This window comes from Cygnus olor, chromosome 2, assembly GCF_009769625.2.
Source record: "Cygnus olor isolate bCygOlo1 chromosome 2, bCygOlo1.pri.v2, whole genome shotgun sequence".
In the NCBI taxonomy this organism is placed as follows: Eukaryota; Metazoa; Chordata; class Aves; order Anseriformes; family Anatidae; genus Cygnus; species Cygnus olor.
Window position 1 is genome coordinate 114,722,191 of NC_049170.1, and position 27,023 is coordinate 114,749,213.

The 27,023-nt window shown below is 43.3% G+C and overlaps 1 protein-coding gene across 3 annotated transcripts; it reads left to right on the forward strand.

Annotated features, from left to right (window-relative positions):
• Positions 1-34: 34 nt before the first annotated feature.
• DSG2 (desmoglein 2) lies at positions 35-27,023 on the forward strand. 3 transcript variants are annotated; one of them, XM_040550281.1, is made up of 15 exons: positions 35-208; positions 7,508-7,543; positions 8,514-8,648; positions 9,947-10,105; positions 12,663-12,807; positions 14,594-14,754; positions 15,577-15,711; positions 15,855-16,040; positions 16,926-17,185; positions 18,076-18,218; positions 19,047-19,274; positions 19,763-19,993; positions 21,003-21,127; positions 22,234-22,602; positions 24,781-27,023. In XM_040550281.1, the coding sequence occupies exons 1-15, from the start codon at positions 35-37 to the stop codon at positions 25,786-25,788; spliced, it is 3,495 nt and encodes a 1,164-aa protein (XP_040406215.1). In that variant the 3' UTR covers positions 25,789-27,023. The 3 variants fall into 3 exon arrangements, with proteins under 3 accessions (XP_040406215.1, XP_040406216.1, XP_040406217.1); XM_040550282.1 differs by lacking the exon at positions 35-208 and adding an exon at positions 570-732; XM_040550283.1 differs by lacking the exon at positions 35-208 and adding an exon at positions 778-1,095.

The window sequence follows — 27,023 nt, forward strand, 5'->3', positions numbered from 1 at the left end:
ATTAATTAGGTAAGTAGCACATATAACAGGATGTATGGAAAGTGTATTTAATTGTTTCGCCATCGTGAAGAATCAGTTATGTCTTTGTCAGCATCAGTTAATCAGGTGTATCCAGGAAAGATCTCCGCCAGATAGCAGCAGGAAGGACGTGGCTGGAAGCAAATTTAAAAAAAAAAAAAAAAAAAAAAAAAGACGATTACAGGAAAAGGTTGGAAGGCTATGCTAAAACAGCTCCTGACTTTGTTTTCCCACGAGTCTCTTCCCCCCCCCCCCCCCAATTACTCATTAATTTACCGTTTTGTTGCCACAGGTACTTCGCACGCCTCCTACACGCCCCGACTCGCTCCTCTCGCCGGGTGGGGGGACAAACCCCCGACTTGGAGGGCCGCAGGGGGCAGCCGGCATCCCCCGGCCGGCCGATGCCCACACAGCCCCCGGGGGCCACCTCCCGACCGCCCCCCCGGGCCACCCGACGCCGGGCCGGCCGAGCCAAGCCGGGCCGGGCCGGGCCGGGCCGGGAGGTGCCGGGGCGGGGCGGCCCGGGCGCCACCTGCCCCCTCCCCGCCGCCTCTCTCCACCCACCCGCGGCTACTTCGGGCGCCCCTCCGCGGGCGGCCTCCATTTTACCCCGCCGGGCAGCCGGAGAAGGTGACCCCGCGGCGGAGGGCGGTGGTGGAGGTGGCGGCCATGTCGCGGGGCAGCGGCGCGGTGGCGCGGCTGATGGCGCTGCTGGTGAGTGCGGGCCACGACGGGGGGTCCCCTCCCTGCCGACCGGGGCAGGGCTGAGGGCTGCGCGGTGCTCGGAGGGACCAAGGGAGGGAAGAAGGAGCGACGAAGACCGACCCCGGTGCCACGGGGGCTCGGGTGCGGGCTTGGAGCGAGCTCCCCCCATCGGGGCTTGGCAGCCCTCCCGCCGTCTATCGCGGGTTCCCTTGCCCGGCTTGTGCTGTTGGGTGAGGGCGATCCCCCAGAGGAGGGAAAAGTAGAGAAACCCCGTGGAAACGGAGCGGGTGGGTTTTGTCGGGGCTCCGGGAGGGCAGCGAGGAGTTCGTGTTGCTGTCGTCTTCTCGTTCAGCGTGCTGTCTGTCTGCATTTGTAAGTTGCGTTACTTGTATGAAGGGATCGTGCCCAGAGAGAATCATAAGTATCACTTACTGGAAATCTTCACTCCCTTAGAGGAAAAGACAGCAAACTTCCTTAGAGGAAAAGACAGCAAATTCTTAAAAGTCCAGGACACGTAGGTTTTCCCCTGCCCTCATTCCTTGTTGGCTATCAGCCTGTAGACCTGCCATTCATTGCAGGCTAAAATCAAGGAGCATTTCGTAATGAACTGAGCCCAAAGAAAGCTTGATTATTTTAATTTGGACTGATGGTTTCTAACTGTTTCCCTTTCTTGACCTCCGAGGCACAGCTGCTCAGCCACTCGCCTGCCCAGTCTGGCAAAATGCCTGCGGAAGTCGGGCAGCTACTGCCCAGGCGAAGGTGAGGCTGAAGAGCAAGCCGTGGGCCAAGCTGGGAGCTGGGGTAGGGGATCAAGGATCAGGGATCAAGGAAGGCTGGCTGCATGGTCAGGCTGGCCAGAGCTGGGTATCGGGACCTTGCTCCCTGAGCTCGAGATCCTACAAAATCAAACTAGGCGGGAGACCTGTTGTCCACTACCTTGATGCAGACTTAGCGTTGGCTGCAGGTCAGCCAGCAGGACCCTGTCGGCTTTGCCTGAAGAAAAGGTTTTTCTTCAAGAAGGTTTTTCTTAAGGTTTTTCTTAATCCACATTATCCGCAATTGCAGCTAAAGCCGAGGCAAGGTGCGGTGTACTAAAAGTCCTGCTTGGTGCCTCAATGCGGGATGGAATATTCCAGCAAATAAAGCTGCCTTGCTCGGTTGGTGTCAGGAGAAGGGGGCACTGTTGGGTTTTGCCTTTCCGTGTGTGTGTTGTTTTTTTATTTTTTTCCTTGATCTGGACAAAGCCATAAATGTGGGTGAAAGTAGCTGCTTGTGTGAGCGTCACTTTTGTCATAAAGCATGCCAAGAAGGCACCGATAATTTCAAAACCTTAAGAAATCATTGAAAAGCAAAACCGTTCGAAAGATGATGTCATCCAATAGCATCTTCCACATCAGAAGTGTTGAGAACTGCAAGTTCTTCCTCTCCCTGCTTTTCCTAGAAGCATCTGTTGGTTGGCCATGCTTCCTGCCTGTGGGCTATGTCCCCATAGCGCTGGTCCCAGGGGCCTTGCAGAGGTCCCAGCAGCTTTCCCCCCTCCTTGCTTCCAACCCTTTACCAGGAAAGTCCAGGTGTGTCGGGCGATGTCCCATAGGGTTGGGACTAACTTGGATCATGTCCAGGGCACACGCCCAGAGCTGTGGCCCTGCTGTGTAGACACAGCTATCAAGGGTCATTAGATTGGTAGGTGGCGGGTGACCATCATGTCTTCAAGAGAGGACATCTTAGAAAGCTTTCTGTATTTGAGAGAATAGTTGAGAGAGATGTGCGAGTTTTAATGGGCAAGTTTTTTTTCCTTTGAATGTCTTCTCAGATTGTACCTCATGATATTTGGGATGTTTCACGTTACGCTGTATATGATGAAGTTCAGTCCAGAATACGTGCAATTGCTGTTGTAATATCACTGCCAGTTGCAATTACTTTTCAAAAGTCAAGTTAAATAAAGAAAAAATCAAACACGAGATTCTTTGTTTTAGAAAGAGCAAAGGTGAGGTAATTTCAAGCGGCATAGTTTCTATTCCCTAAAACATTGCAAAAATATTTGCAAGCATCTGTGCACTGATTAAACAGTGTAACATTGTTCAAAAAAAAGGCACTATGGTGAATTATGACAAGGTGTGAAATATAAAAGATCTGATATTTTATCCATCCTGTTCAGCTAAAGAGGTGTATTGTTTCGGAGTCCATCCATCAGCAGAAATTGAATGATCCAAGAGAGACTGAAGGAAAACAAAACAAATGTAATCTAAATTCAAGAAATCCTGCTTTACGATTCTTGAAGTGAGACCAAAGAACTGGGATTCTCTAGTCTAGGGAAAAGAAAGTAAGATGCATGTTAAGTTTTCCGATATATGAAAGGTAATTGTGATGAAAGGGGAATTGCATTGTTCCCAGACTGGCGAGAACACAGCAAAGAGGGAGATTCAGTTTGAGGTTACAAAATCTCAGTATAGATGTTTGAGTTTCTGTTACAGTAAATGGACATGCAGTGGATGCAGAGTGCACCTACTTGGTTGGATCAAATTGTGCTTTTGAAGCAAGTCTCCAGAGTGTGTCAATCTGATTCGTTTGGGTTGAAATTGTGCTGGGAGATGCCTCCATGTACTTCATCGGTGTTTGGTCTGTGGTGTCAGGCTAATTCTAGTCTGAAGTAAAACCCGCGAAGTGTCTGTTGTATACTGTTGAGTTCTTTCCATTATTAGTTCTTAGGAATAGGTTAAACAGTTGTCAGGAAGCAGGTGGGTGTAGTTCATTTTGCCCCAGAGCAGGGAGATGGACCAGGAGATAACCTCTGATGTCCCTTCAGCCTGCTTCTGTAAGTATTCATGATCTCCACTTGCCCATGGTCTTCAGCACCAAACTGACTGACAGAATGTGCAAGATTCAAATCTCTTAACACCCAACATACGTGACAGGACCACGTTTAAGGACTCCATGCTTCACAGCAAAGCAAATACGGGTACATACCTTCTTGCTTACTCAGTCTGCACCTTTACTCTATAAATGAAGCTGCATGTTCAAAATCTGTCCCGTTAGTCACTTCCTTGACTATACATGAACATGCATTTGTGCAAGAGCAGCCTTGTGCTCCCTATACATGTTCGTCACTCCCTTTTTTTCCCCTATCCCCTCTCCCATTCCAGCTACTTTCCTGTTGTGTTTCATTCCATTTTTATTACTTCAGGCCTCAGGTTTTCTGACTCATTTTTTTTAATAATCCAGTTGTCTTTTGCCAATACCTTCTCAGGTCTGTGTCATCAACAGATTTCATCAGTAGATGTCTGCTTTTTATGTGCTGAGGCTATGATTGACACCAAGTGACAGACAGGGTTTTCCTAATAAGCCATTTAATAGAAGGCAGCTCTAGGATATTAAAAAAGGGAAATTCAAAATTCAGCACCTGTTGGTTATGTGACTTTTCAATTTTTCTTGAAAAGAAAATCATTTTAAAATGCTTTTCCACATTTTAAAATTCATGGATCTTTTACAAATTTTCAATAAAAGCTTTTTGTAGCTCTCTTTGAAGTTCCTGAGGAGATTCTCCATGGGCTGTGGACCATAGATTGAAAATTAAAAAAGCAAAAGTATCTTTTAGTCCCTTAACAATAAAGCAGAATACTTTGAGACTGTTTTATTCCTAAGCAAGCATATTGATTTTTACCTTGAGTTATCTTAATGAAAGGCTTTCTGTTTCTAATGACTAATGTGATTTTCTCCGCTTTCTTGGTATGCTCTGCTTTAAAGTTATCTCAGTGGAAGACCTGCTTATTTGTAAACTTCAGACACTTCAGTTTACACTGTGATTCTCAAGCTTCTGGTACAAGGAAACTTCTTGCCTGGTGCCTCTTGTCTGTTCAGCCTCTCTCCTGCAATTTATCTATAAGTGCAAACAAGGATGTTCAAGTTGACATCTTGACAGCCTTCCAAAAGAGTTATAGCTCCTGTTGGAAAACCTTGACTAGAAAACAAAGTTCTCTTGTCACCCATTGTCTTGCTGGTAATACTCTCATTAATCACAAATTTTAAAAACTCATATGACTAATAAACAAGATTAAGAGTATTCATGGAAACAATGTGATTGAAGGTGTGAGATCCTTACAATTCGTTATGGAGTTCACTACTTGCTGATTTTTGTCTTCAGGATATATGGGAATATACATTGGGAAAATTGCCATTTTAAAAATAGATTTATTGTGCAAGTTGAAACAGCAGTCTGCTGCTTTTCCCACTTTGTCCACTGCTGTGCTGCATGGTGTGGGAACGGGATAACATCAAGGCTATCATCAAGGTAGCGATCAGGGTGAGGCAGAAGGGATGAACAGTCAGCAGTCTGGAAGCCAGTCAAAGAGAAAAAGAAATATTCACTGACTTACTTCAGTAGAAAGTCACCTTTTATGAGCCTGCTTTTCCTTAGGCCTTAAGATCAATAACAATCAATTGAAGAAATTGCAAAAAGTAGGTAGATATAATAGTGCTGAGGACAATAAAAGTAGTCGCTTGTCTAGTTGGAGGCCCGTAATGAGCGGACTACCCCAGGAGTCAGTACTGGGTCCGGTTGTGTTCAACATCTTCAGTAATAGTCTGAATGATGAGGTAGAGCACACCCTCAGTAAATTTGCAGAGGACACAAATCTGGGGGGAGCAGCTGACTCAGCAGAGAGCCATGCTGCTGTCCAGGGGGACCTCGACAGGCTGGAGCAGTGGGCTGACAGGAACCTCCTGCAGTTCAGCAAGGAGAAGTGCAGAGTCCTGCAGCTGGGGAGGAACAGCCCCAGGCACCAGGACATGCTGAGGGCACCCAGCTGGAAAGCAGCTCTGCAGAGAAGGACCTGGGAGTCCTGGTGGACACCAAGTTGAACGTGAGCCAGCAGTGTGCCCTTGCTGCTAACAAGGCTAGCAGTATTCTTGGCTGCAGCAGGCAAAGCATTGGCAGCGGGTTGAAGGAGGTGATCCTTCCCTTCTGCTCGGCACTGATGAGGCTGCACCTGGAGTGCTGCGTCCAGTTCTGGGTTTCTTAGTTCGAGAGAGACCTGGACACACATACTGGGTAGAGTCCAGTGCAGGGACACAAAGATGGTGAAGGCACTCGAGCATTTCTCCTACGAGGAGAGGCTGAGAGAGCTGGACTTCAGCCAGGAGAAGAGGAGGCTCGGGGGGGATCTCATCAATGTCTGTAAATACTTGAAAGGAGGGTGCAATGGTGATGATGCCAGGCTCATTTCACTGGTGCTCCCTGCCAGGACAAGAGGCAGTAGGCATCAGCTGGAGCAGAAGCGGTTCCATCTAAACATCAAGAAGCAGTTTTGGGCTACGTGGGTGATGGAGCACTGGCACGGGTTGCCCAGAGAAGCTGTGGAGATCCACCTGGATACGGTCACAGGCAACCTGCATCTGGTCTTGGGTGGCGCTGGTTGGGGGGGGGGGGGGGGGCGCGTGTTGGTTCAGGTGACTTCCAGAGGTCCCTTCCAGCCTTGGCCATTCTGTGATGCTGTGATCTACTTACACAAAGCTCAAAAGCTGTTTGTTGGTTTCATCTGCCATAATAACCTACTTTTTGTCCTTGCTGTTCCTAAATGCTACATTTTTGCCCCATTCAAAAATTTTTGTAGCATGCAGAGAGTCATCCATTACGAATGGGCGTAAGCACAGGGGCTCTGATAATTCAGCTGAGGCTCTAGTTGCTTACATCTAACGTGAGGCAGCTAACTGAGGTGTTTGAGGGTGGGTGTAGCTATCCTGGACTCTTAGTGGATGGAGAGGTGGTTACTGCCAGTACTGAATGTTGTCACATAATGTTTTGTATTTGCTTGCTAGCATGCACACTTCTGTGCTGGTTATGTAAGAAATGTATGTATGCCATTTATTCTCCCAAATTAGGTGGTTAAAGCCTAATTGGGGTGAATCTAGACCATACTCTGTTAGGAAAATTACCACTGGAAAAATTATCATCTGACATCTGATCACAGGCTCTCAGAAATTCTTTTGTTCTCTGTCTTTCAGACTCAGTAAGCCAAAAGATATCAGTGCTGGCATGCAGATAATGCAACAGGAGAAAAGCAAAGTCTGTGCTGGCAATTTAACTATAGCTGCAAAATACGTCCTGCTGTCATGATTTACACAGAACTTGCAGTGATCTTAGGCAAGCAAGGGATTTTAAAACTTGCATAAAAACTACATTAACTCAATTAATCTATTTGTTTCTTGATCCCTTACACAGACATAGGTGTTTGGCAAACTGTATAATGTGTTTTATAATGCACAATGTTATAGCAAGAGAAGTTCTGACTAAAGAGCTGCTTCTGTCATTGATAATTCAGCAGATATTTTGTTATGTCCTTGCTTTTAAATATTTAACCCGTTTTGTTCTTGTATGTGGGTGGTAACCCACCACAGCCTGGACTGCTGGCAACCACCACTCACTGCAATTTATGGAAAATTCCCATCGTTTTGAAATGCTGAAGGATTATTCAATGGTTTTTTTTTTTGTTGTTTTTAAAAAGTGGTTGTTTGAAAAAGTCTACATTTATTGAAAAAGCCTGACTGCTTATCTGCTTCCTGCTGGGACAAAAGTGAAAACATTTGTTTGTGCTGAATTTTATAATTCTAGTGTATGCTTTTAATGGGAGTGCTTAGGGATACATTTTTCAGAAGCTATTATTAGTAAATAGTAATTGATAGAGGTCAGATATCTTATTCTTTATGGCTTTGCTTAGGTTATAAGTTAGGCCTTACTACTACTAAAGTGACATTGAATTAATAATGGTTATTGTAACTTTCTTTTCAGATCTGTTTGAATTATGGAAGTGGACTCCATTGGAAGGTAGGAAATAATGAAAACCTGCTTTTCTTTATCAGTGCCTGAAGAAGTATTCTCTGATCGAAGAGCAAGGGTCAAAGATGTGCTTTACTTCAGTTGATAGGTACCTCAAGTTTTACCATTTTCTGAAAAATGAAAGCTGTGTGAGGGGTAGCGAAATGAAAGCGGAAATGTAAGAATAGGACCAATCCTACATCCATCAAATTGAGTGACATTCAACTTCATGAAACTTTCCCTAAAATGTTACATCTGTAGATACCTTTTTTTTTTTTTTTTTAAACTTTCCATAAATGAAATCAACTGCTATGGTATGGAAGGTGTTCACTATGGATCTGGAAACCAACAAACGCAGCCAGGACTAAGCTGGGCATGAGGAAGAAGGGTTTCAGTGACAATGAAGGGTAGCTGAGAAAGGATAGCTGAGACAGTGGGTGGGTTGCATGTTGTATGATCCTGTATTAGAGAGGAGGCTAAGTCTGTATTGATAGGATGTCAAATAAGGTATAATAAGGTCAAATAAGGTATAATAAGGCAGAAGTGGTGGTTTATAGCAGCCTTAATGGCAAACCTCTTCCTATATCTGGTGACAAGCACTTAAATTGACCAGAACAGTGTATTTTCACTAAACCCTGGCCATGGGAATATACTCATGTATTTAAAGCCTGTTTTTTTATACGTCTGTGTTGATGAAAAGATTACTGTACTTTTTCTATTCAAACAACTTGAGGAACATACACCTTTTAAATTGTGGCTCAGGAGGCTAATTTTGCTCCATGATTCCAAAGGTACTAGCTATTGAAAGAGTCTATTGTCTCCTCGGAAGAAAATGAATGGTAAGGTCAGCATGTGTTTTGGGCAGGCAGAATGCCCAGGTTATGTAAAAGCTATTCATAACTCTGGGCTACAGCAGCAACAAAGCATTCATCATAAATGGCTAGATGCTATGCTGACATTCGACCTTGTTTTTTCACAGGTTTATGATCGAAGTGGCCGGAGTGGCATGTTGTCTCATCCCAACAGCCTCATTAGACAGAAGCGAGAATGGACAGTCCCTCCAGCTTTCATACGGGAAGAGGAAGACAATTCATACAGGAATCCAATTGCTAGAGTAAGCCCGGAAAAGAGAGAAACAGAATACACATGAAAATAGAGATGAAAATATAAAATAAGGATGTGACTGTCCTAAACACAGACCCAAATATTTCTTGAATTTTAATGAACTATTGAATATCAGTAGAATGTTGACACATTTCCTTCCGTTTCCTTCTTTCAGATGAGTTACGCTGAAGCCTGATTTGGCTCAGCCTCTCATCTCTTCCTAGCCAACAATTTTCATAATACTTTTGGGAATGCAGAATCTTTGAGGTTTTTTTCACTCTATCACCCCTACTCAGCTATGGTTGAAGTTGGCAAGTGGTTCCCAAAACTGCTAGGGTACATGGTTGGATAGAAATCATGTACACGATTGGACAGAAAGCTGTACATGGAGCATGATTATATATGCCTAATGTTTTAAGAAACTGTGCTAAAAATAGCTGAGGTGTTAATCCTGTAGTGTCAGACTGATATGCATTTGGTTTAGCACTAGTGGTGAAACCTGAATTCACCACACCAGTCACTTCAGCATATATATTGACTGCAGATGGTAGGCTGTTATCCTCTGTGTGGACTGACCGTTGATGGTGATGCAGGTGCAATGAAATGTGCTTCTCCAGATGTTTCATGTAGTCCAAATATTTGGTGACAGCAGAGGAAAGGTATAATCTCTAGTCTATGCAGCCCCTTTCATCTGTTCCTCTACAGATCTGGCCTTCTTTCCTCTGTTATATCACTTCCTCAGTCCTGGTCCCACTCAATAGCCTAGGACTAGTCTTCTTAAATAGATGCCGTGTTTCATTTTCAGGCTTTGCTCAAATAACTTTAAACTTCTCTGCTGAACTCATTGTTCCAGACTCTTAATATTTTTTATTTTTTTTTCCTCCGTGGTCTTTCTCCATGTTTTATTTGTCCCCATCCATTTAAGCAGCCATTTTCCTTCCTTTTCCCTCACTCCAGCTCTTCATCTTAACTCAGTGCTTTTCTAGCCTTTCCAGTCAGAGTCCTCCTTATGCTTGTATGCTGTCCAGCTCTCTTTTGTCCAAGCAGTCCCAATTTTCTCCTACAGACCTCTCCACTCCATGGTTCCCAGCTTTTGCCACACCCATCGTGCTCCTCATCTCCCCAAACTAGTCCCTCAAACAGACCAGTTAACTCTTCCTGCATTCATCTCAACATTTTCACCCTCAAAGGAATGTAGGAAAACTGCATTTAATGTTAATTTTTGATTGTTATGAAAATAGTCAAAATATTTTGTCTGTGTTTTCCAATGTGGTTTTATTTATCAAAGGCTATTTACATTCCTCCTAGATACATTCTGATCGTGAAGATACAGGGATAGTGGTAACTTATACTGTATCTGGTCAAGGAGTAACAGAACCTCCTTATGGATTATTTGTTATCGATGGGAAGACTGGGAACCTGAACATAACAGGAAGGGTTGACAGAGAAAAGACTCCAATGCTGTTTGTAAGTTGAATAGTAACCTTTTCCTTATAAGTGCTCTCTTAGCCATTTTTTAATTTATTTTGTTTAATTTTGTTAACTTCAAGTAGTTTTAACGTTTCTGAACATTTACATATGTGCATATATGTATGTTAGTGCTAATATTTTTGTTATATATAGTATATATTGCTTTATATGTATCTTCCATATATGTATTCAATGCAGAAGAGCTCATTAAAGAGGTCAAGATTGGAGGCTGTCTGGGCTGCTGTGACCATGCCCTTGTTGAGTTTGTGATCTTGGTGAATATGGGCCTGGCAAAGAGCAAAGTCAGGACCCTGAACTTTTGAAGAATGAACTTCAAGCTATTTAAAGACCTAGTGGATGAGTTCCCGTTACACTGTCCTCAGAGACAAAGGAGCTGAACAGAGTTGGCAACTCTTTAAGGGTGTTTTCCTTAGAGCACAAGAACTTTCCATCCCCCTGCGTAAGAACGAGGGCAGGGAGGGCAGATAGCCAGTGTGTCTGAGCAAGGACCTGCTGGACAGACAGAGGTGCAAGAAGGAAATGCACAGGCAGTGGAAGCAGGGACATGTGGCCTGGGATAGAGCACAGAGATACTGTGTGGATATGCAGGGATGGGATCAGGAAAGCCAAGGCACAGATGGAACTGAGCTTGGCAAGTGATGCCAATAACAGGAAGGGATGCTATAGGTACATTGCTCAGAAAAGAAATGCCAAGGAGAGTGTGCCTCCTCTGATGGATGTGAAGGGTGAACTTGTAACGACAAACATGGAGAAGGCTGAGGTACTCAACAACTTCTTTGCCCTAGTCTTCACTGACAGTCAGGCTTCCCACGTCTTTCGTTTCCCTGAACCCGTAGATGGAGGCTGGGGGAGCAAAGTCCCACCCACTGTAAGCAAAGAGTAGGTTCGAGACCACCTGACGAAACTGAACAAGTGCAAGTCTATGGGGCCTGATGACATGCATCCCAGTGTCCTGAAGGAATTGGCTGATCCGGTTTCCAAGCCTCTCTCCATCATATTTGAAAAGTCCCGGCAGTGAGGCAAAGTCCCTGGTGACTAGATAAAGGGAAATATCACTCCCATTTTTAAAAAGGGTAGAAAGGAAGACCTGGGGAACTACAGACTGGTGATCCTCACCCCTGTGCCTGGGAAGATCATGGAACAGATCCTCCTAGAAGCAATGTCAAGGCACATGCAAGACAAAGAGGTGATCCAAGACAGCCAGCATGGCTTCACCAAGGGTAAATCGTGCCTGACCAGTCTGGTGGCCTTCTGTGATGGAGTGACTGCATCAGTTGACAAGGGAAGACTGACCGATGTCATCTACCTGGACTTCTGTAAGGCCTTTGACAGGGTCCTACATGACATCCTGGTCTCCAGATTGGAGAGACAGGGTTTGATGGGTGGACCATTCAGTGACTAAGCAGTTGGCTTGAAGATTGCACCCAGAGAGTGGTGGTCAATGGCTCTATGTCTAAGTGGAGGCTGGTAATGAGTGGTTTACCTCAGGGATCTGTCTTGGGACTGGTGCTGTTTAATATCTTCATCAATGACATAGACAGTGGGATCGAGTACACCCTCAGCAAGTTTGTAGATGACACCAAGCTGAGTAATACAGTCAATACAACAGAAGGAAAGGATGCCATCCAAAGGGATCTGGACAAGCTTGAGAAGTGGGCCCATGTGAACCTCATGAGGCTCAACAAGTCCAAGTGCAGGGTGCTGCACTTGGGTGAGGGCAATCCCAGACATGAGCACAGGCTGGTAGAAGAACTCATTGAGAGCAGCCCTGCAGAGAAGGACTTGGGGGTTCTGGTGGATGAAAAGCTTGACATGAGCCAGCAGTGTGCGCTTGCAGCCCAGAAGGCCAACTGCATCCTGGGCTGCATCACCAGAGGAGTGGCCAGCAGGGCGAGGAAGGTGATTGTGCCCCACTGCTCTGCCCTTATGAGGCCCCACCTGGAGTGTTGTGTCCAGGTCTGGGGCCCCCAGCACAAGAAGGATGTGGACCTGTAAGAGCAGGCTCAGAGGAGAGCTACAAAGATGATCAGAGCGCTGGAGCACCTCTCCAGCTGAGAAAGGCTGAGAGAGCTGGGTCTGTTTAGCCTGGGGAAGAGAAGGCTTCGGGGTGACCTCATTGTGGCTTTTCAGTACTTAAAAGGGGGCTTATAAAAAAGATGGAGAGTGACTTTTTGCTCAATCAGATAATGACAGGACAAGAGGGAATTGTTTTAAACTAAAAGAGGGGAGGTTTAGATTAGAGGTTAGGAGGAAATTCTTCACTCTGAGGGTTGTGGGGCACTGGAACAGGTTGCCCGGAGAGGTTGTGGATGCCTCATCCCTGGAGGTGTTCAAGACCAGGTTAGATGAGGCTCTGAGCAACCTGATCTAGTGGGTGGTGTCCCTGCCTATGTCAGGGGGCTTGGAACTAGATATCTTTGAGGTCCCTTTCAACCCGAGACATTCTGAAATATATATATTTATATATATATATATATATAAAAAAAATACAGTCACTTATATTTTCTTATTGTTTATCTCTGTATTATTTCAGCTCAGAGGTCATGCATTAGATAAGAATGGAGCAAAACTGGAAGATCCAATAGACCTCCCAATTAAAATTTTGGATATAAATGACAATCCTCCAGTGTTTTCACAGGAAGTTTTTGTTGGTTCAGTTGAAGAATTAAGTGAAACAGGTAACATGATAAACATGAAAATGTTTTTTTTCTAGTTACTTATTTTTTCCCAACATACACAAGGACACAAGTGAATGTAATTTTTGCAGCAGCATATCTGCAGTAACAACAATGCGTTCTGTGGCTTGTGTAGGACAGCTTATCCAAGTGTGAATGCGAGCTTTTATTCAGGGCTAAGCTTTGTGGTGTGATGAAGGGGAAGCGTATGCATAAAGGCAACAGAGAACAAGACTTCCTCTTATGGCAACTTTGGTTTTGTATCAAAGCTACCACTAACCGGGGGCCTGAATCCTTAAGCAGAAACTGCATGAGAAATGCCATCTGGCCTGGCAATTCTAGCCTATTTGGGATAGGATGCTAGCTTCAGCTCTAGGGGGCCCCAGCACAAGAAGGATATAGACCTATTAGAAATATTAGACCTATTAGGCCACGAAGATGATCAGAGGGCTGGAGGACCTCTTCTATGAAGACAGGCTGAGGGAGTTGGGATTGTTCAGCCTGAAGAAGAGAAGGCTTTGGGGAGACCTTATAGCGGCCTTCCAGTACCTAAAGGAGGCCTACAGAAATACTGGGGAGGGATTCTTTGACAGGGTGTGTAGTGATGAGACAAGGAGTAATGGGTTTAAACTAAAGAAGGGTAGATTTAGATGAGATATATGGAAGTAATTCTTCACTGTAAGGGTGGTGAGGCACTGGCACAGGTTGCCCAGAGAAGCTGTGGATATACCATCCCTGGAAGTGTTCAAGGTCAGGCTGGATGGGGCTTTGAGCAACCTGGTCTAGTGGGAGGTGTCCCTGTCCATGACAAGGGTATTGGAATTAGATGATCTTTAAGGTCTCTTCCAATCCAATGAATCTATGTTTCTATGACTCAGCTCTGCTGTGCTTAAAAAGAAGCCCCCCTTTATCTATGGGCTGGAGAAGTACATTGCTGTTCAGAGCATATGACAGTGACCCAAACCTCAGAGAACAAGTTAATGGCAATTTTCCTGTTAATGACAGTAAACATAAGAGCAGATCTTGAAGCAACAGACTGTTTCCCAGAGTAAAACATCCTCATAAATACCTGACATTGTGTCCATTTCAATGCCATGGTAATCTGAAGACAGAAATTACTGACCATCCATTTATGTGAGGTATTGAGTATCCTTGGCTCTCTTTCAAGTCAGTAGTAGCCATATGGTAATCATCTCTCTGCCTGAATTCTAGTTAACATTCAAACCCAAGTACTGGCACTGGACACTGAAGTAGACTCCTTCCAAGAGGACAGTATCCTGTGCCATGACTTATAAGGGGGTTGCAGCATGGTGGCCACCATGTATTTTGAGTGAAGCTATTGGAGAACATCAGTCAATACAGAGCAATTGTTTTTATTGGTGTTGAGGTGCAAAAGTCAGTACTGCTCCCTTTAGAATGATGTGAGGGGAAATGCAACTTACTGTCTAAAACGTTTCTCTCTTCTCTGTACAGTATTTACAGTTTTCTGTCACATTTCTTATTCAGAACTCTATCAGAGTTCAACTTACTAAATAGTTGTGGTGCATTGAATTCTGTGGGTTCCAGGTATGTGTTGATAGTGTGCTTTTGTTTGCTGAGTGAAATACTTTAAACACGTTGGATTTCAAGAATGCTTCTTCAGCTCTATTTATTAAATAAGTAAAGGTAGGGGCATTAGAAAATTGTGCAGGGCATCTGACAGCGCTCTCTTATCTGTGACATTATAGTTAAATACTTGCCAGTGCAGTGCAGCATAACCAAATAATGTATTTTGTTTGCTTTTTTTCAGGTACAATTGTATTGAAGATAAATGCAACAGATGCAGATGAACCAAATAACCTGAATTCCAAAATTGCTTTCAGGATCATATCCCAAAGCCCTAGTTCCGCATTCAGCATGAATAAAGATACTGGAGAGGTTCGAGTAGCCGCAATAAACCTTGACAGAGAGGTAAAAAAAAAAATAAAAATGTATCAGTTAAACAGCATTCTTCTGTTATCTGTTGTCACTTTTTTTTTTTTTTAACCTTCTTTCCCCGCCACTTGGGATTAAAGGACCATTTCTTGCCTGGCTGATGCATATTTTCCAGAGACTGTGGGAGCTGGATGAGAGAAAGCTTGCATTCACCTTGTCACCTCCCTAGCACAGTTCCAGTCCAATGGCTGTTGCTTTCTGTCCCTCCTGTGTATCTAGGCAGCAGTTAAATGAAACAAGGGATCATTTTGTTGCTGGTGAATGTGTGGCAAGGACAGTCCAGATCACCACCTGCAGAGCTGCTGATTGCATGTAGACTTCTGTAGCCTGCTATGCAAATTTTGGCACAAAGATTAAGGATGTGTGCTGCTGTGAAACAGTGTTGAAAGCCACATATTACCAGCAGTTTTCCTTATGCTCGCATGTATTTTCACTGGCCAGCAGATGGTGATGTTTATGCTAGCATTCTGTGTCTGAGGACAACATCTCTGAATCTAGCCCAGTCCTAACATGCAGATATCACTGTTCCTGCCCCTGTTCATGGCCGCTGAAATTTTTCATTCTCCATTTGAGCACAGTCTAATTCTTTGAGGAAAATGCAGAACTCACAAATCCTTTTCTAAGCCTCAGCTCTCCTCCAATAGAGATAGTTGTACGTGAGATTTAATACTGGCTAGAGAGATATTATAACTGGCTATTGCATGAGAGGGATGACCAAAATATGATGAAAATAACACATCAAATAAAAAAAAGCCTAGTTTAAGCACTTTTTATTTTGTTTCTTTTTTTTTTTGACAGACACAAAGTAGCTATTCTTTGATGGTAGAAGCAAAAGATCGTGGTGGTGCGTCTGATGGAAATGGTGCAACATGTTCTTTAGAAATCAAGATTTTGGATGTCAATGACAACCTGCCTGTGGTTGAAGGTCAAACAGTAAGTACATTTATCACGATACTTGTATTGTTCCTACACCTGCTGGTATCTCATTACTTAAGATGTTATGCAAACATTTTTGCATTGATGAAATGAGGTAAATTGTGACATCTTTTTAAAGAGGAGCATTTTTTTGATTGCAGTTTGAAGGAAGCATTGAAGAAAACAGAGCAAATGTGGAAATTATGCGAATAAAAGTGTTTGACAAAGATGAAGAGTTCTCTGATAACTGGCTGGCAAATTTTTCGTTTGTTTCTGGTAATGAAGGAGGCTTTTTTCGTATAGTAACAGATACCAAAACAAATGAAGGAATTTTGACACTTGTAAAGGTTAGTATATTCTTCAGAAAGTTTTCTACATGTTAGAATAAATGATTCTTTAGTATAAATTGACACACAATGTATATTCAGTAAGTAAACTGTAAATTTACATTGTGGATATTCTTCCTTTGTCATATCTTTTGGTGCTGTATTCGATAATTCTGTACAAAATAATGATTTTGTACAGCTTTGCCATTAATTTTCTGTGAGATGGCAGATATATCCAGTGAGACAGAAGTCCCCAAACTTCCCTTGTTGGGTAGCAGTGCTTGCACATACTCCGTAAGCTTTCTCACATTCTTGCTATCCTTGCTGGTCTCAGTTTAATTTTCTTTATTTCCCATGGCCACAGATAGACTATTTATTTTATGGATTTCCAGGGAATTTTTCACTGCCCTTTAATCCACAGGGACTGAAGATGCATAGTGCCCTATGTTTTCTTTTTTGCTGTTCTGGTTTTGTTACCTGAAAATTGATAATTATTTTAAATGTGTATATGAAAAATATATATATATATATATATATATATATATAAAAGAGCATTACTAAAGTAACTGCATTGGTTGAAAAAAAATTGGAAGAGCAGAGTAATTCTGAGTACTGATTCACTGAAGGCAAAGACAGAATATACATATAGGACTCGTTGCACCTTCCCTAAGTTAGTTAAAATTGAATAACATCAAGTCATAACTATGGTGCCATCCGTGAAAAATAAGATATGCACTCTTCAAGAATTAAAGCTTTGTATATTGACAGTAACATGTTAAACAACAGTTCTTTTCACTGTAGCATCCTTCACCAGTATTATTTAAATATTAAATGTCTGAATGTTTTCTGGGTATCAAATACCATCAAATTCTGAGGTTTTTTGTTGTTTTTTTTTGATTGCTCTAGGAACTAAACTACGAAGAAATGCAAAGCTTAAACTTGGGTGTTGTTGTTACAAACAAAGCAGAATTCCACAAGTCAATTAAAAACAGTTATAAAGCACAAACAATTCCAATCAAAATTAAAGTGATTAATGTGCGGGAAGGCCCTGTATTCCCCGGTGGCACAAAAATTATTACAGGAAGTGAGAGCCTGCGTGTAACCCAGGTTATTGGACAGTATCAAGCACTTGATGAAGACACAGGAAAAGTAGCAACGAACATAAAGTAAGAGTCTTTTTATAACCATCATAACTGAGCATGTCACATCTTACTGAAAAAGCTGGGTACTGAACTGAGATAATTTCCAAGGCAATCTGTTTTCTACTATGCACAATTTACACCTCAAATAACACCTTCACCATGAGTATTCTATTATGCAGAAAATGGTTGGCTTGAAAATCCTATTTGTTTTGTCATATATGGCGAGACAAGAGTTCGTACTGAAATTATCTATGTTTGCTTGCCATTTGTCATGCCTTTCTGTTTTTGAGAGCAGGTTTGCTCATTTGACTTCATCATCTGCAGAAACATCAGGAAGGAATAGGCAGAAACACACAGAAATTGGACAAAAAGGGTGTTAGGGTAGATAAGTCCACATGCACATGCATGCGGCTGTGTTTAGATTTTTGAATCACAGCTCTTCAGCTAAAATCTTGTTGAACTGCCACTGTGATGGCATTTAGAAATGGTGTGGACTGGCAGAGGTGCATACCTAGCCCTGAGTCACTTTCCCCCATGCCTCTAACGCTGCCTTTCTGGGGTGGCTGCTGCTCTTCCAGTGCTGGGAGCAAGGTTGGGGGAAGGGGACCACCATGGCCAGCAGCAGGGATCCCTCTCCTGCTCGGTTCTCGCTCCGCGAACCTACCTTTTATAACACTGCCACACCTACATCCTGGCTCCCTTGAGAGGGAAAAGCAGGTTTCAACATTCAGGGGAGGTTTATAATCTTAGGTTAATAGTTCAAACCAATTACAGTGGCAGGAGCATTAGGCCTCAGCCTAGGGGGTTGGTCGCTGCTCTAAATGAAGAACGAGCATACTGTGAAGCTGCTTTTTCTGCTGATGGTTGTTTTGATCTTTATAAATGTGTACATCTTTATATGTGATTTTAATCAGATACATCAAAGGAAGAGACGCAGCAAACTGGATCAAGATAAATCCAGTTACAGGTGAAATCCAACTTGCCAAAAGCCTTGATTACGAATCACAATATGTAGTAAACGGCACCTACACTTTCACCATGTTGGGTGTAACTACTGGTAAGTTTAGAGGGTTTTGTTTTCGTGCTGCCTGGTCAGATGTATTTTGTTAATTTCCTGTTCATCTAGGGCTTAGTTTGTCTTTCTATAACTATGGTTGGCTTAACCTCCCTATCTTTAATTGCCTAAAAGTTAGGCACCTAGTGCAGTTTGCCATAGGCTCTATATTTGGAGGAGAGACATGGGCAACTCTGTGAAATGGGATGAACCCTGGACTGGGTTCTTAGGATGTCCATTTCTCTTCTTTGGCTGTATGGAGGTGAACTGTTACAAGAAGTTCTGTGAAGACCTAGTTTGACGGGAAAATCCCCTGTTAAGATGGAAAATACCTGCTTCTCGCTATGATAATGGGCAGATTTCAGAGTCCTAAATTTTCTGGAAAGCCAAGCGAGAAAGACTCTTCGAACTTCTTGTACATCTAATAAGAATTCTCTTTATAATCTGCATGTTATTGTGCTGATGTTATTTAGATGTAGAGCTTAGTGATATGGTTTAGTGGAGGACTTGTTAGTGTTAGGTCAGAGGAGGTCTCTTCCAACCTAAATAATTCTGTGATTCTGTAACTATACAAAAAAAATAATACATTTTTTAAGATAGTAAAACAGCTTGCCTTCAGAAGAATTTTGTCAACATGTTTCTTGACATTAGGAATGAAATATTGCTCCCATAAAATCCAGTGAGAGCACTTCCAGCTTGTTGCTTGTTTCTTAAACTTATTTCAGAAGTGTTTGTGTTTTGGAAAATACTTTTTTTTTTTTTTTTAATTTTAAGATGAAATTTCTGTACTTGTCAAATATTGATTTCATTTTTCATATTTTCTAATCTTAGATCTTCCTGCGAAAACAGTCACTGGCACAGTTGTTATTCAAGTTAAAGATGAGAATGATAACTGCCCAATTATCAAGAACCCTGTGCAGACTGTGTGTTCAGATGCAAAACTAATTGATGTAACAGCTAGTGATTTGGATAGTTACCCCAACAGTGCTCCCTTCACCTTCACTATCATTGATGAGCCAGAAGGGACAGCAAAAAATTGGATAATTGCATACAGAAATGGTAAGAAAATGTGTTTTGAATTACTTTCAGTTCTCTGGAGTTGCGTAGGAATGTTGCACTTTGCTAATTACAATCAAACTGACACTTTGCCTGATCCAGACACACACACAATTTAAAAAAAAAAAAAACAAAAAAAAAAAACATATGGAGCCAGATGAGAAGATTCATTGCTTATGTTCTGCTCCCTTTTCTTTAATATCTATAAAAGCAGTCGTGTTCTGGGGCCTCATCTGCGTGATGGGTCTGCTGGTGTGAAGCTCTTCCGTAGTTATCTGAGACTGCAAGTGAGCAGAGCTGCTTTGTTACCATCATGAATTACTTGATAAGAGCACACATGCTGTAGCAGCAGCTCTGAATTTAAGGTGATTGCATTGGCTAGTCCTAACTGGAGGGGACTTACTGGGATTTTGAGAATGTTTACAGGACTTAACTTTCTGTCCACTTTTTTCTTGTTGTTTTTTTTCTTTAACCACACCATTCTGCCTCAGACACCAGCGTGCAGCTGGTCCCCCAAAACCTGAAGGTGGGCAGATCTGAAGTTCCCCTCTTAATACAGGATTTGCAAGGGTTCAGCTGTGCTCAGTCGCAGTCCCTGCAATTGACTGTTTGTACGTGTGCAGCTGATGGCGGATGCAAAGAGAAACTTATTGCCAATCCGTCAGTGGGCCTGGGACCAGGAGCGATTGCACTAATCATCTTGGCGTTTTTACTTTTGCTACGTAAGTAATTGTTTCATGTTATCTCAGAAGAACTATGAGTATATTGTGCAAGGCACCAAGGAAGAAACTGTCCTGCTCCCAGATTTATCATCTTGTGTAAACTCCTAGTCTATGTGAAGTCATGGCAAATCTCCAGTTAATTTTGGTAACGTCAGCATTTCACACTCAAAGCATTTCAAGCTGTGCATTTTGAAATGAATATGTACAACTCTAATATTTGTTTATGATGCCATAAATAACAAGGGGGGAAGCCCTAAGGAATCCTTTCAGTGTTTCCCACACTTCCCTCTGTGAACCCTAACTTCCCACTCAAACCCAAGCACTCTCTCAATGCTCATCGCCCTCATTACAGACCCAGATCTGGTTCCTTACCCTGAGTAGCAATTGAAGTTGTTCTTTGGTAAGACAACACAGAAGCTCAAAAATAAGAGAAATACTTGTAGTCAGGTTATGGCCATATATACCAGTGCTGCACTTGAAATGGCAATAGTTCGTTGCTTGTAGTAGCAGCAATCTTGCTGTGGTAAGACAGAGCTAATTCCACAGGAGGATGTTTTCCTCTTGAAACTGGATTGTTTTGAGCCCCTCAGGTAATGCTGAAGACATGTCATAGGATTGGTGAGGTGAAATCCATATGAAGTTTTGTCTCAATCTAACAGTATCAGAACAGGAGGAGTTGAAAACGCTGAGGTTGTACAATGATATTTAGGGGCTGGTTTTGCTATATGAGATCTTCAATAGAAGTATAGATAAATACCTGCACCTGGTTATCTGCGGGAGTGACAGGTTAATTAACAGTTTACTGTTTAGGAAAACATCCTGGCACATGTTTCTAGGAAATAACCTTGAATGTTTAGGAATTTGTCTGCAGTCTTTATTAGCCCTCATGATCATTAACTTATTAAAGATAGACTTCTATATAGGAGCTGGCCAGACTTTAGCATTGGCTGTTACTGTGCTTTGACCCTAATCTTCCCATAAGTAATGGCAAACTGATGTTTCCCTGCAGTTCTTCCACTGTTACTGCTGTTGTGTCCATGTGGCTCGGGAGCAAAGGGATTTGCTGCAATACCAGACTGCAGCGAAGAGATGTTGCGTAAATGGAACAGCGAAGGAGCAGCTCCTGAAGAGAAGGCATGTTTCCCTAATAGCATTTCTCTTTGATTTCCATCCAAATGTTCAGTTTTGCACTTGGCATCTCCTCCACATTACGGGCTGATGTTTCAAACCTGCACAGCAGATTTTAACTACACGTGAACATTAATTAAAGTTAACCCTATTAGGCTCGATGAAGGATGCTTGGAAGGTGAATTCCCGCAGCAGCTCTAGAAACACCAACTGTAGTGTTTAAATTCCAAAGTAAAGGCAAAGCAATCAAGTAAATGCTGATAGTATCTGAGCATAAGATAGAAGTGTGGGAAAAGCATCCATGCTATAAAGAGTAAAGTATTTGCATCTGCAAGCCTGGAATGTTTTGTGCCTATTTGGGAGTAAAGCAGTGAAAGAACAGGTTGTAAAGCTTAGCTTCCCATCACTAGTTTAAGGTTGCACGTTGCATTTTAAATTACTTCCTTGCGTGTTTCTCTTCTTAAACAAGGCAGAACTCTTACTGAAAAAAGCGGGGGGGGGGGGGGAGGGGACGGACAGAAAAAACTTCAAATATACAGAGAGAACAGTGAATGCAAAAGATGTTTGCTCTTTCTTATTATCCTACACAACCCCAAAAAAGGGCATGACACTGTCCTGCTTTTGCACAATAATGAAGAAACGAGTACGGCAAAAGACTTTGATTTAGGCACATAAAATTCATGATGAAAAATGACAAACTTAACAGGGAAGCCAAACTGCTGGAAAAGAAGAAAGGGCCAGGTAGCTCCATAGATGAAGCAGGCAATGCACACTCCGCCAAAACTGGACATAGTCTTTTGGAACAGCTGAGTGCCCTGGAGTTTTGCAACCTTCCCCCCCCACCCCTTTTCACTCCCAACCCTTTAAGTTTTAAGAAAACAACGACCTATAGAAACACTTCTGTGATCCTCCTTGGGAACACAGTCATGGAAGCTGCACCCTCTTTCAGGAGGCCCTTTGCTCTTTGCAGCAACATGTATAAGTGCAAATTCAAACATGTTGTAAGACAGCACCCTCCCAGGTCCCACCCAGCCCCGCTGCTGGTTTGGTGAGTTCCGTGTGCTAGACAGCCCAGCTTTCATGTCACATCCTAATTTGTGTTGTTCCTGCAGCCATTGCAAAGCATCATCACACCCACTGCACTGGGGAACTCTAGAGGAGTGACTGCTGGAGCAGCAGCAGCAGCAGGAGCAGCAACAGCAGCAGCAGCAGCAGGAGGAATGAGTGCAGAGGAAGCTGCAGCATGTGGAGGCAGCTCTGCCTCTAACGTAAGAGGGCATTGCAGCATCGTTACCAGGGAAGGATGGGAAGAGCAAAGACATCTCCTTTCTGGTGCTGATTACCATGCCAGAGCTGCAGCAGCTGGAGGTGTTGAAGGCATGGCAGCTGGAGAAGGCAACGTGGTGGCAGCTGGAAGAGGTGTGGCGGTGGGAACTGCAGGAGCCATGAATGAAGAATTTTTAAGAGACTACTTCAATGACGTAAGCATATGACCTGAGAATAACAGTATATTGAGATGTACACTTAGCATTGTGAAATGCCATTTGTGTTGTTGCAAACACAGACAAATAGGTTTGCGTATGTGCAAACAATCCCAATAATGGTCAATGTTGCGTGCATGTGGGTGGGGGCATAAAGGATTTGAGGGTTAGGCCCGCATGGAGGATATAGATACAGACCTTGGATATAGGACATAGGATATAGACCTTGACAATGCTCGGTTTTGTAGCATCTTAGGTTGTTCACCAGATCTCCGATGACAAGACCCTTCTCTCAAGGTTTGAGATCCAGAATATTCACCAGTGACCGAGGAGCTCCTTGTCCAGGAAGAAGCCGTGAGGCAGATAATGTGATAGAAACCTCAGGGACTTGAGCACATGAAACTGTCCTGTAGGGAGGCACCGATGACTCTTCATGAGTCACAGCTGCGGATCTTATCATGGAGCAAGTTTTTGAAAGATAAGCCACAAAAGTCAAATGGTAGAGGGCGGGTCTGCGTATTCAAAATAGTTGATGAAGCGGTGCTGGATTTGTCTGCACAGTAGCTTGGGTGAAAGAAGCTTTATCAGAAGCGTATGAGCACATGTTGCAATACCTTTTCTGAATTATTTTTTTGTTATCTAATCATTGAACAATAGGATAATCCTACTCGATGCAGCTATGCTCCTTTCGTAACACCCATCGTTAGTCCTTAGGCTGGTGAGCTCCCTATAGGGAAAACTCCGCTTCCATATGCCAGAGAGTGTACAGATCATTCATCACCTCTACAAATAAAACACCTTCACTCTCTACAGCTGGCTGACAATGGGGCTGTGCAGGGGAGTAGCTGTACAGGTTCAAATCGCATCTAGGTGGTTAGTCTTGGGAAGGACTTGTGCATCTCCTGAGTGCTCCGACTACTGGTCTGGTCTTCTGGGTGAACAGACACAGCAGTAGCAATTCTGCTTTCCTTCTGCTCTTGTTGCTTCTGAATATTAAGGCTTACTTTGAGCATATCTGCCTGCTGAGTTCCTGTAGGAGGGCTTAGTAATGGTTGTACTATGAAAGGCTAAAAGGTTAGTTGAGATTATACTCCTCTATAAAGTACCGTCTAAAGATGGTGAGGCTAAAGTACCTCAGAAGGAAAAGAAAAAAAAAAAAAAAAAAACAACTAGACAAATATCCAAACCATGTAGTTCCAGGTGTGTGCTGATTTCTGTCAAAGCATCTCTGGTTATGTGCCTACTTCTAGGATCAAATGCAGATAAACATACTGAATCAATTTGGGCCTGGATATGTACTCCATTACACAGATGCCTGAGCTGATATGCACTCCAGAATTTCAAATGTGGCAGAAGAGTGGTTCTGAGCACAAGCCAGTAACCATATTACGTAAAGCTGGTTCAGCAGGCCCAGAGGATTTGGCTGTCTTCACTCCTGGAACTGCAGCTGGTGCAAGAGCATATGAAGATAATTGTGCTAGCACCACCAGCAGCCCTATTGCAGACACTGCTCTCAGACTGAGCTGGCCCTGGAAGCAATAAAGTCTGAACCCAAAAGCCCTCCTTGTTCCAAAATGGTCTGCGTAGAGCCAGTTTATATGCTGGACTATGTTTCCATGCATGTCAAACCATTTAACTTGGTGATTTGTTTGCTGTTTGACTCCTTGGGTGTGATCCTGCAGGCTACGCAAGTGAAAAGAGCCATGGCAGGTGATGACATGTCAGCATGTACTTAGTAAATGTGTGTTTAAATGTGAGGATACTCTCAGGCATGGTTTTGGTACTCTCATAGAAAGACCTAGTTACAGATGAAGTTCATTCACTGAACCAAAATACATATAATCTCATCGTCTGTTTGTGAGGATGGAATAGTATCATAAACGGTGGTCTGGGAGGAAATAGTAACAGATAGTGATACACCTGAGGCTTTCCATTTAATTCCAAAGTGCTCTGTGTTTGTTTCTTTGTTTTGTTTTTTGTTTTTCTCATTAAGTTACTAGTAAGTTCAGGCAAACTTCAAAAAAGCAAAAAGCAGTTCTAGTACTGTCTTTAGTTTGTTGACAGTTGCTGTGGGTTCAGTTAAATTTTATTATGATCCTTTTGACCAAACATGCCTGATTTTTTTTCAAATTTACTTTCTAAAAGTGCCATTAATGATCTTTTGTTTCCTGTCTCTAGAAAGCTGTCTCTTTTGCGGAAGAAGATGAAGCCCAAGCTGCAAGGGACTGTCTCCTGGTTTATTCCCAGGGGGAGTCTGGCTCCCCCCATGGCTCCATCGGCTGCTGCAGCTTCATTGAGGGTGACTTTGATGACCACTTTCTTGATGATTTAGGAGATAAATTTAAGACTCTAGCAGAAATATGCATAGGTAGACACATCGACATGAAAGATGGTAGCTCCAGGAATGAATCTGGTTTCGGCGTTCATGATGCAAGCTTAAATCAGCAAAAAGCTTTCAGCTCCAAACAAGCGTTCACCTCGGGCAGCCACTTCTCGTCCGCCCCACCGGCACAGGCAGGCGGTGGCATGGGACAAGAGGCCGTGTCCCAGGAGGTGGTCACGGAGACAACCTTCTCGTCACAGCAGCGTGATGCCCGTCCCCATCCCACATCCTACGCGGAGACCAATGTCACCATGACGGAAACGTCCTATTCTGCGGGGGGCCCTGCCCACTCGGCTGCCGTTTTTCTAGATCCCCAGTTTTCAGAGAACGTGGTAGTGACAGAGAGGGTGCTGGCGCCTGCATCGAGCTTGCAGGGAATGGTGGAAATCCCCGACCTGCCCTCTGGAAGCAACGTGGTGGTTACGGAAAGGATGGTGAAGTCGGAGGGCGCTAGGGCAGGAACCGTGACGGTTCAGGACCTCACCGACTCGAAGTACGTGGTGGTGAGGGAGCGGGAGAGGGTGCTCGTGCCTGCTGCTGAGCAGGGCTCGTTGAGCTACCCCACCTTGTCTGAGGGGCAGAGTATAGTGGTGAACGAGAAAGTCCTCACAGCTTCGGGGGGGACAGGCAGAGCCGAGCAGGCAAACGGTGCCGGCGCAGGAAGGCAAGAGCACGTGTTGATCACGGACTCCCTGATGAACCAGGTAGGCTCAGCTGTGGACGGGGCACCTCCTGCCAGCTCCACGCTGAGCAAGTCCTCCAGGGTCACCAAGTACAGCACGGTGCAGTACACCCGCTCCTAAGTGCGGTGCCCGTATTTCAGCATGCATCTCACTTCCGGCTTTTTCTTGAGACCTGGATTTGTTGGTGCTTTAAGAATGGCATGGACTTGGGTGTGGTGGCTTCTGTCAATGATTGCAACCAAGAAGATAGCAAAGAAATCTGCTGTTAGCATGGAACATTGGTGACGAAGCTTTTGAAGTGCAAAGGTGCAGGAAATGTTTCTTTTTCTTGTTTGCTATTTTTATAACTATTTTGCTATATATATGCTATTTTTATTATGCAGTTAGTGTAATAATACCACAGAACAAAGCTGCATATTATGGGAAAGCAGAAAAAGTCTAAAATCTAGCAAAGCACAAGTTAGGTTTCTAAGATGTTTAGGCTATGCTGAAGTCCCCCCCAGTGGGGCACCAATTTCTCACTATGTTTTTCACCATCTTTTCCATCTGTTACCTTGTGGGGCAGGGCATCTCCCCTAAGCTGCAGCTGCGGGTCTCTGCACCCTCGTGAATTCATAGGAAATTTAAGAAATTTCTCCTTCCTGACAAGCCCAAATCACTGAAGTCCTTACAGCAGTGGTGTGTTATCTCCTGGAGGGTTGTCCAAACTTCAAGTTATCAGCATCTGTACCTTAAGCAATCAGTTCTTGCTGTCTTTAACCTCTGTGCTAACATGCAAGTAGCAAAAAGAGCTGAGAACTGTCCTTTTCTTTTTTTTGGTACCTCTGTAAAAATTCCATTACGTGATGTAGATGTAGACTGACATGGAAAAGTAAGCATTCGTATCATACATATTTTTCACCGACTCTAATTTAGTCATTTAATAATGCATGAGAAATGGCCAAAACTTATTTTGGCTTTAGAGACAGATTCAGTGGCTTCTGCTAGCAGAGTTTATGGGCCTTAGGAATCTGTTGGATCTGATTTACAAGTGCAATTAATTGATTTTAATTCTATCTGTGGACTCCCAGATAGAAGCAGAGGAATGCAGCCTAATGCATGTTTCTGCAGTTGTGCTGACTCCAGCATCAGAACTCCTGTGGCCTTTGCAGTGCCATGTAATGGTAGCTTTCATTAGCTCCAACAAGAAAATAAAAATCTTTATATGATTCTGCAACACTTAATGTTAATTCTCTTTCCATGAAGTCTGTGTGGTGAAATGGAAAGAGAGTACTGTACTATTTGGCACTATGTATATATGCACATGTAAATATTTATTTTTATGCAGTTTGAAACATTTTAAAGTGACTTTTATA

Coding starts and splice junctions, on each gene's coding strand:
- DSG2 (XM_040550281.1), top strand. CDS start 35: ATGGAAAGTGTATTTAATTGTTTCGCCATCGTGAAGAATCAGTTATGT. Junction 209..7,507: donor AAAGACGATTACAGGAAAAG/GTTGGAAGGCTA, acceptor CTTTCTTTTCAG/ATCTGTTTGAATTATGGAAG. Junction 16,041..16,925: donor GAATTTTGACACTTGTAAAG/GTTAGTATATTC, acceptor TGATTGCTCTAG/GAACTAAACTACGAAGAAAT.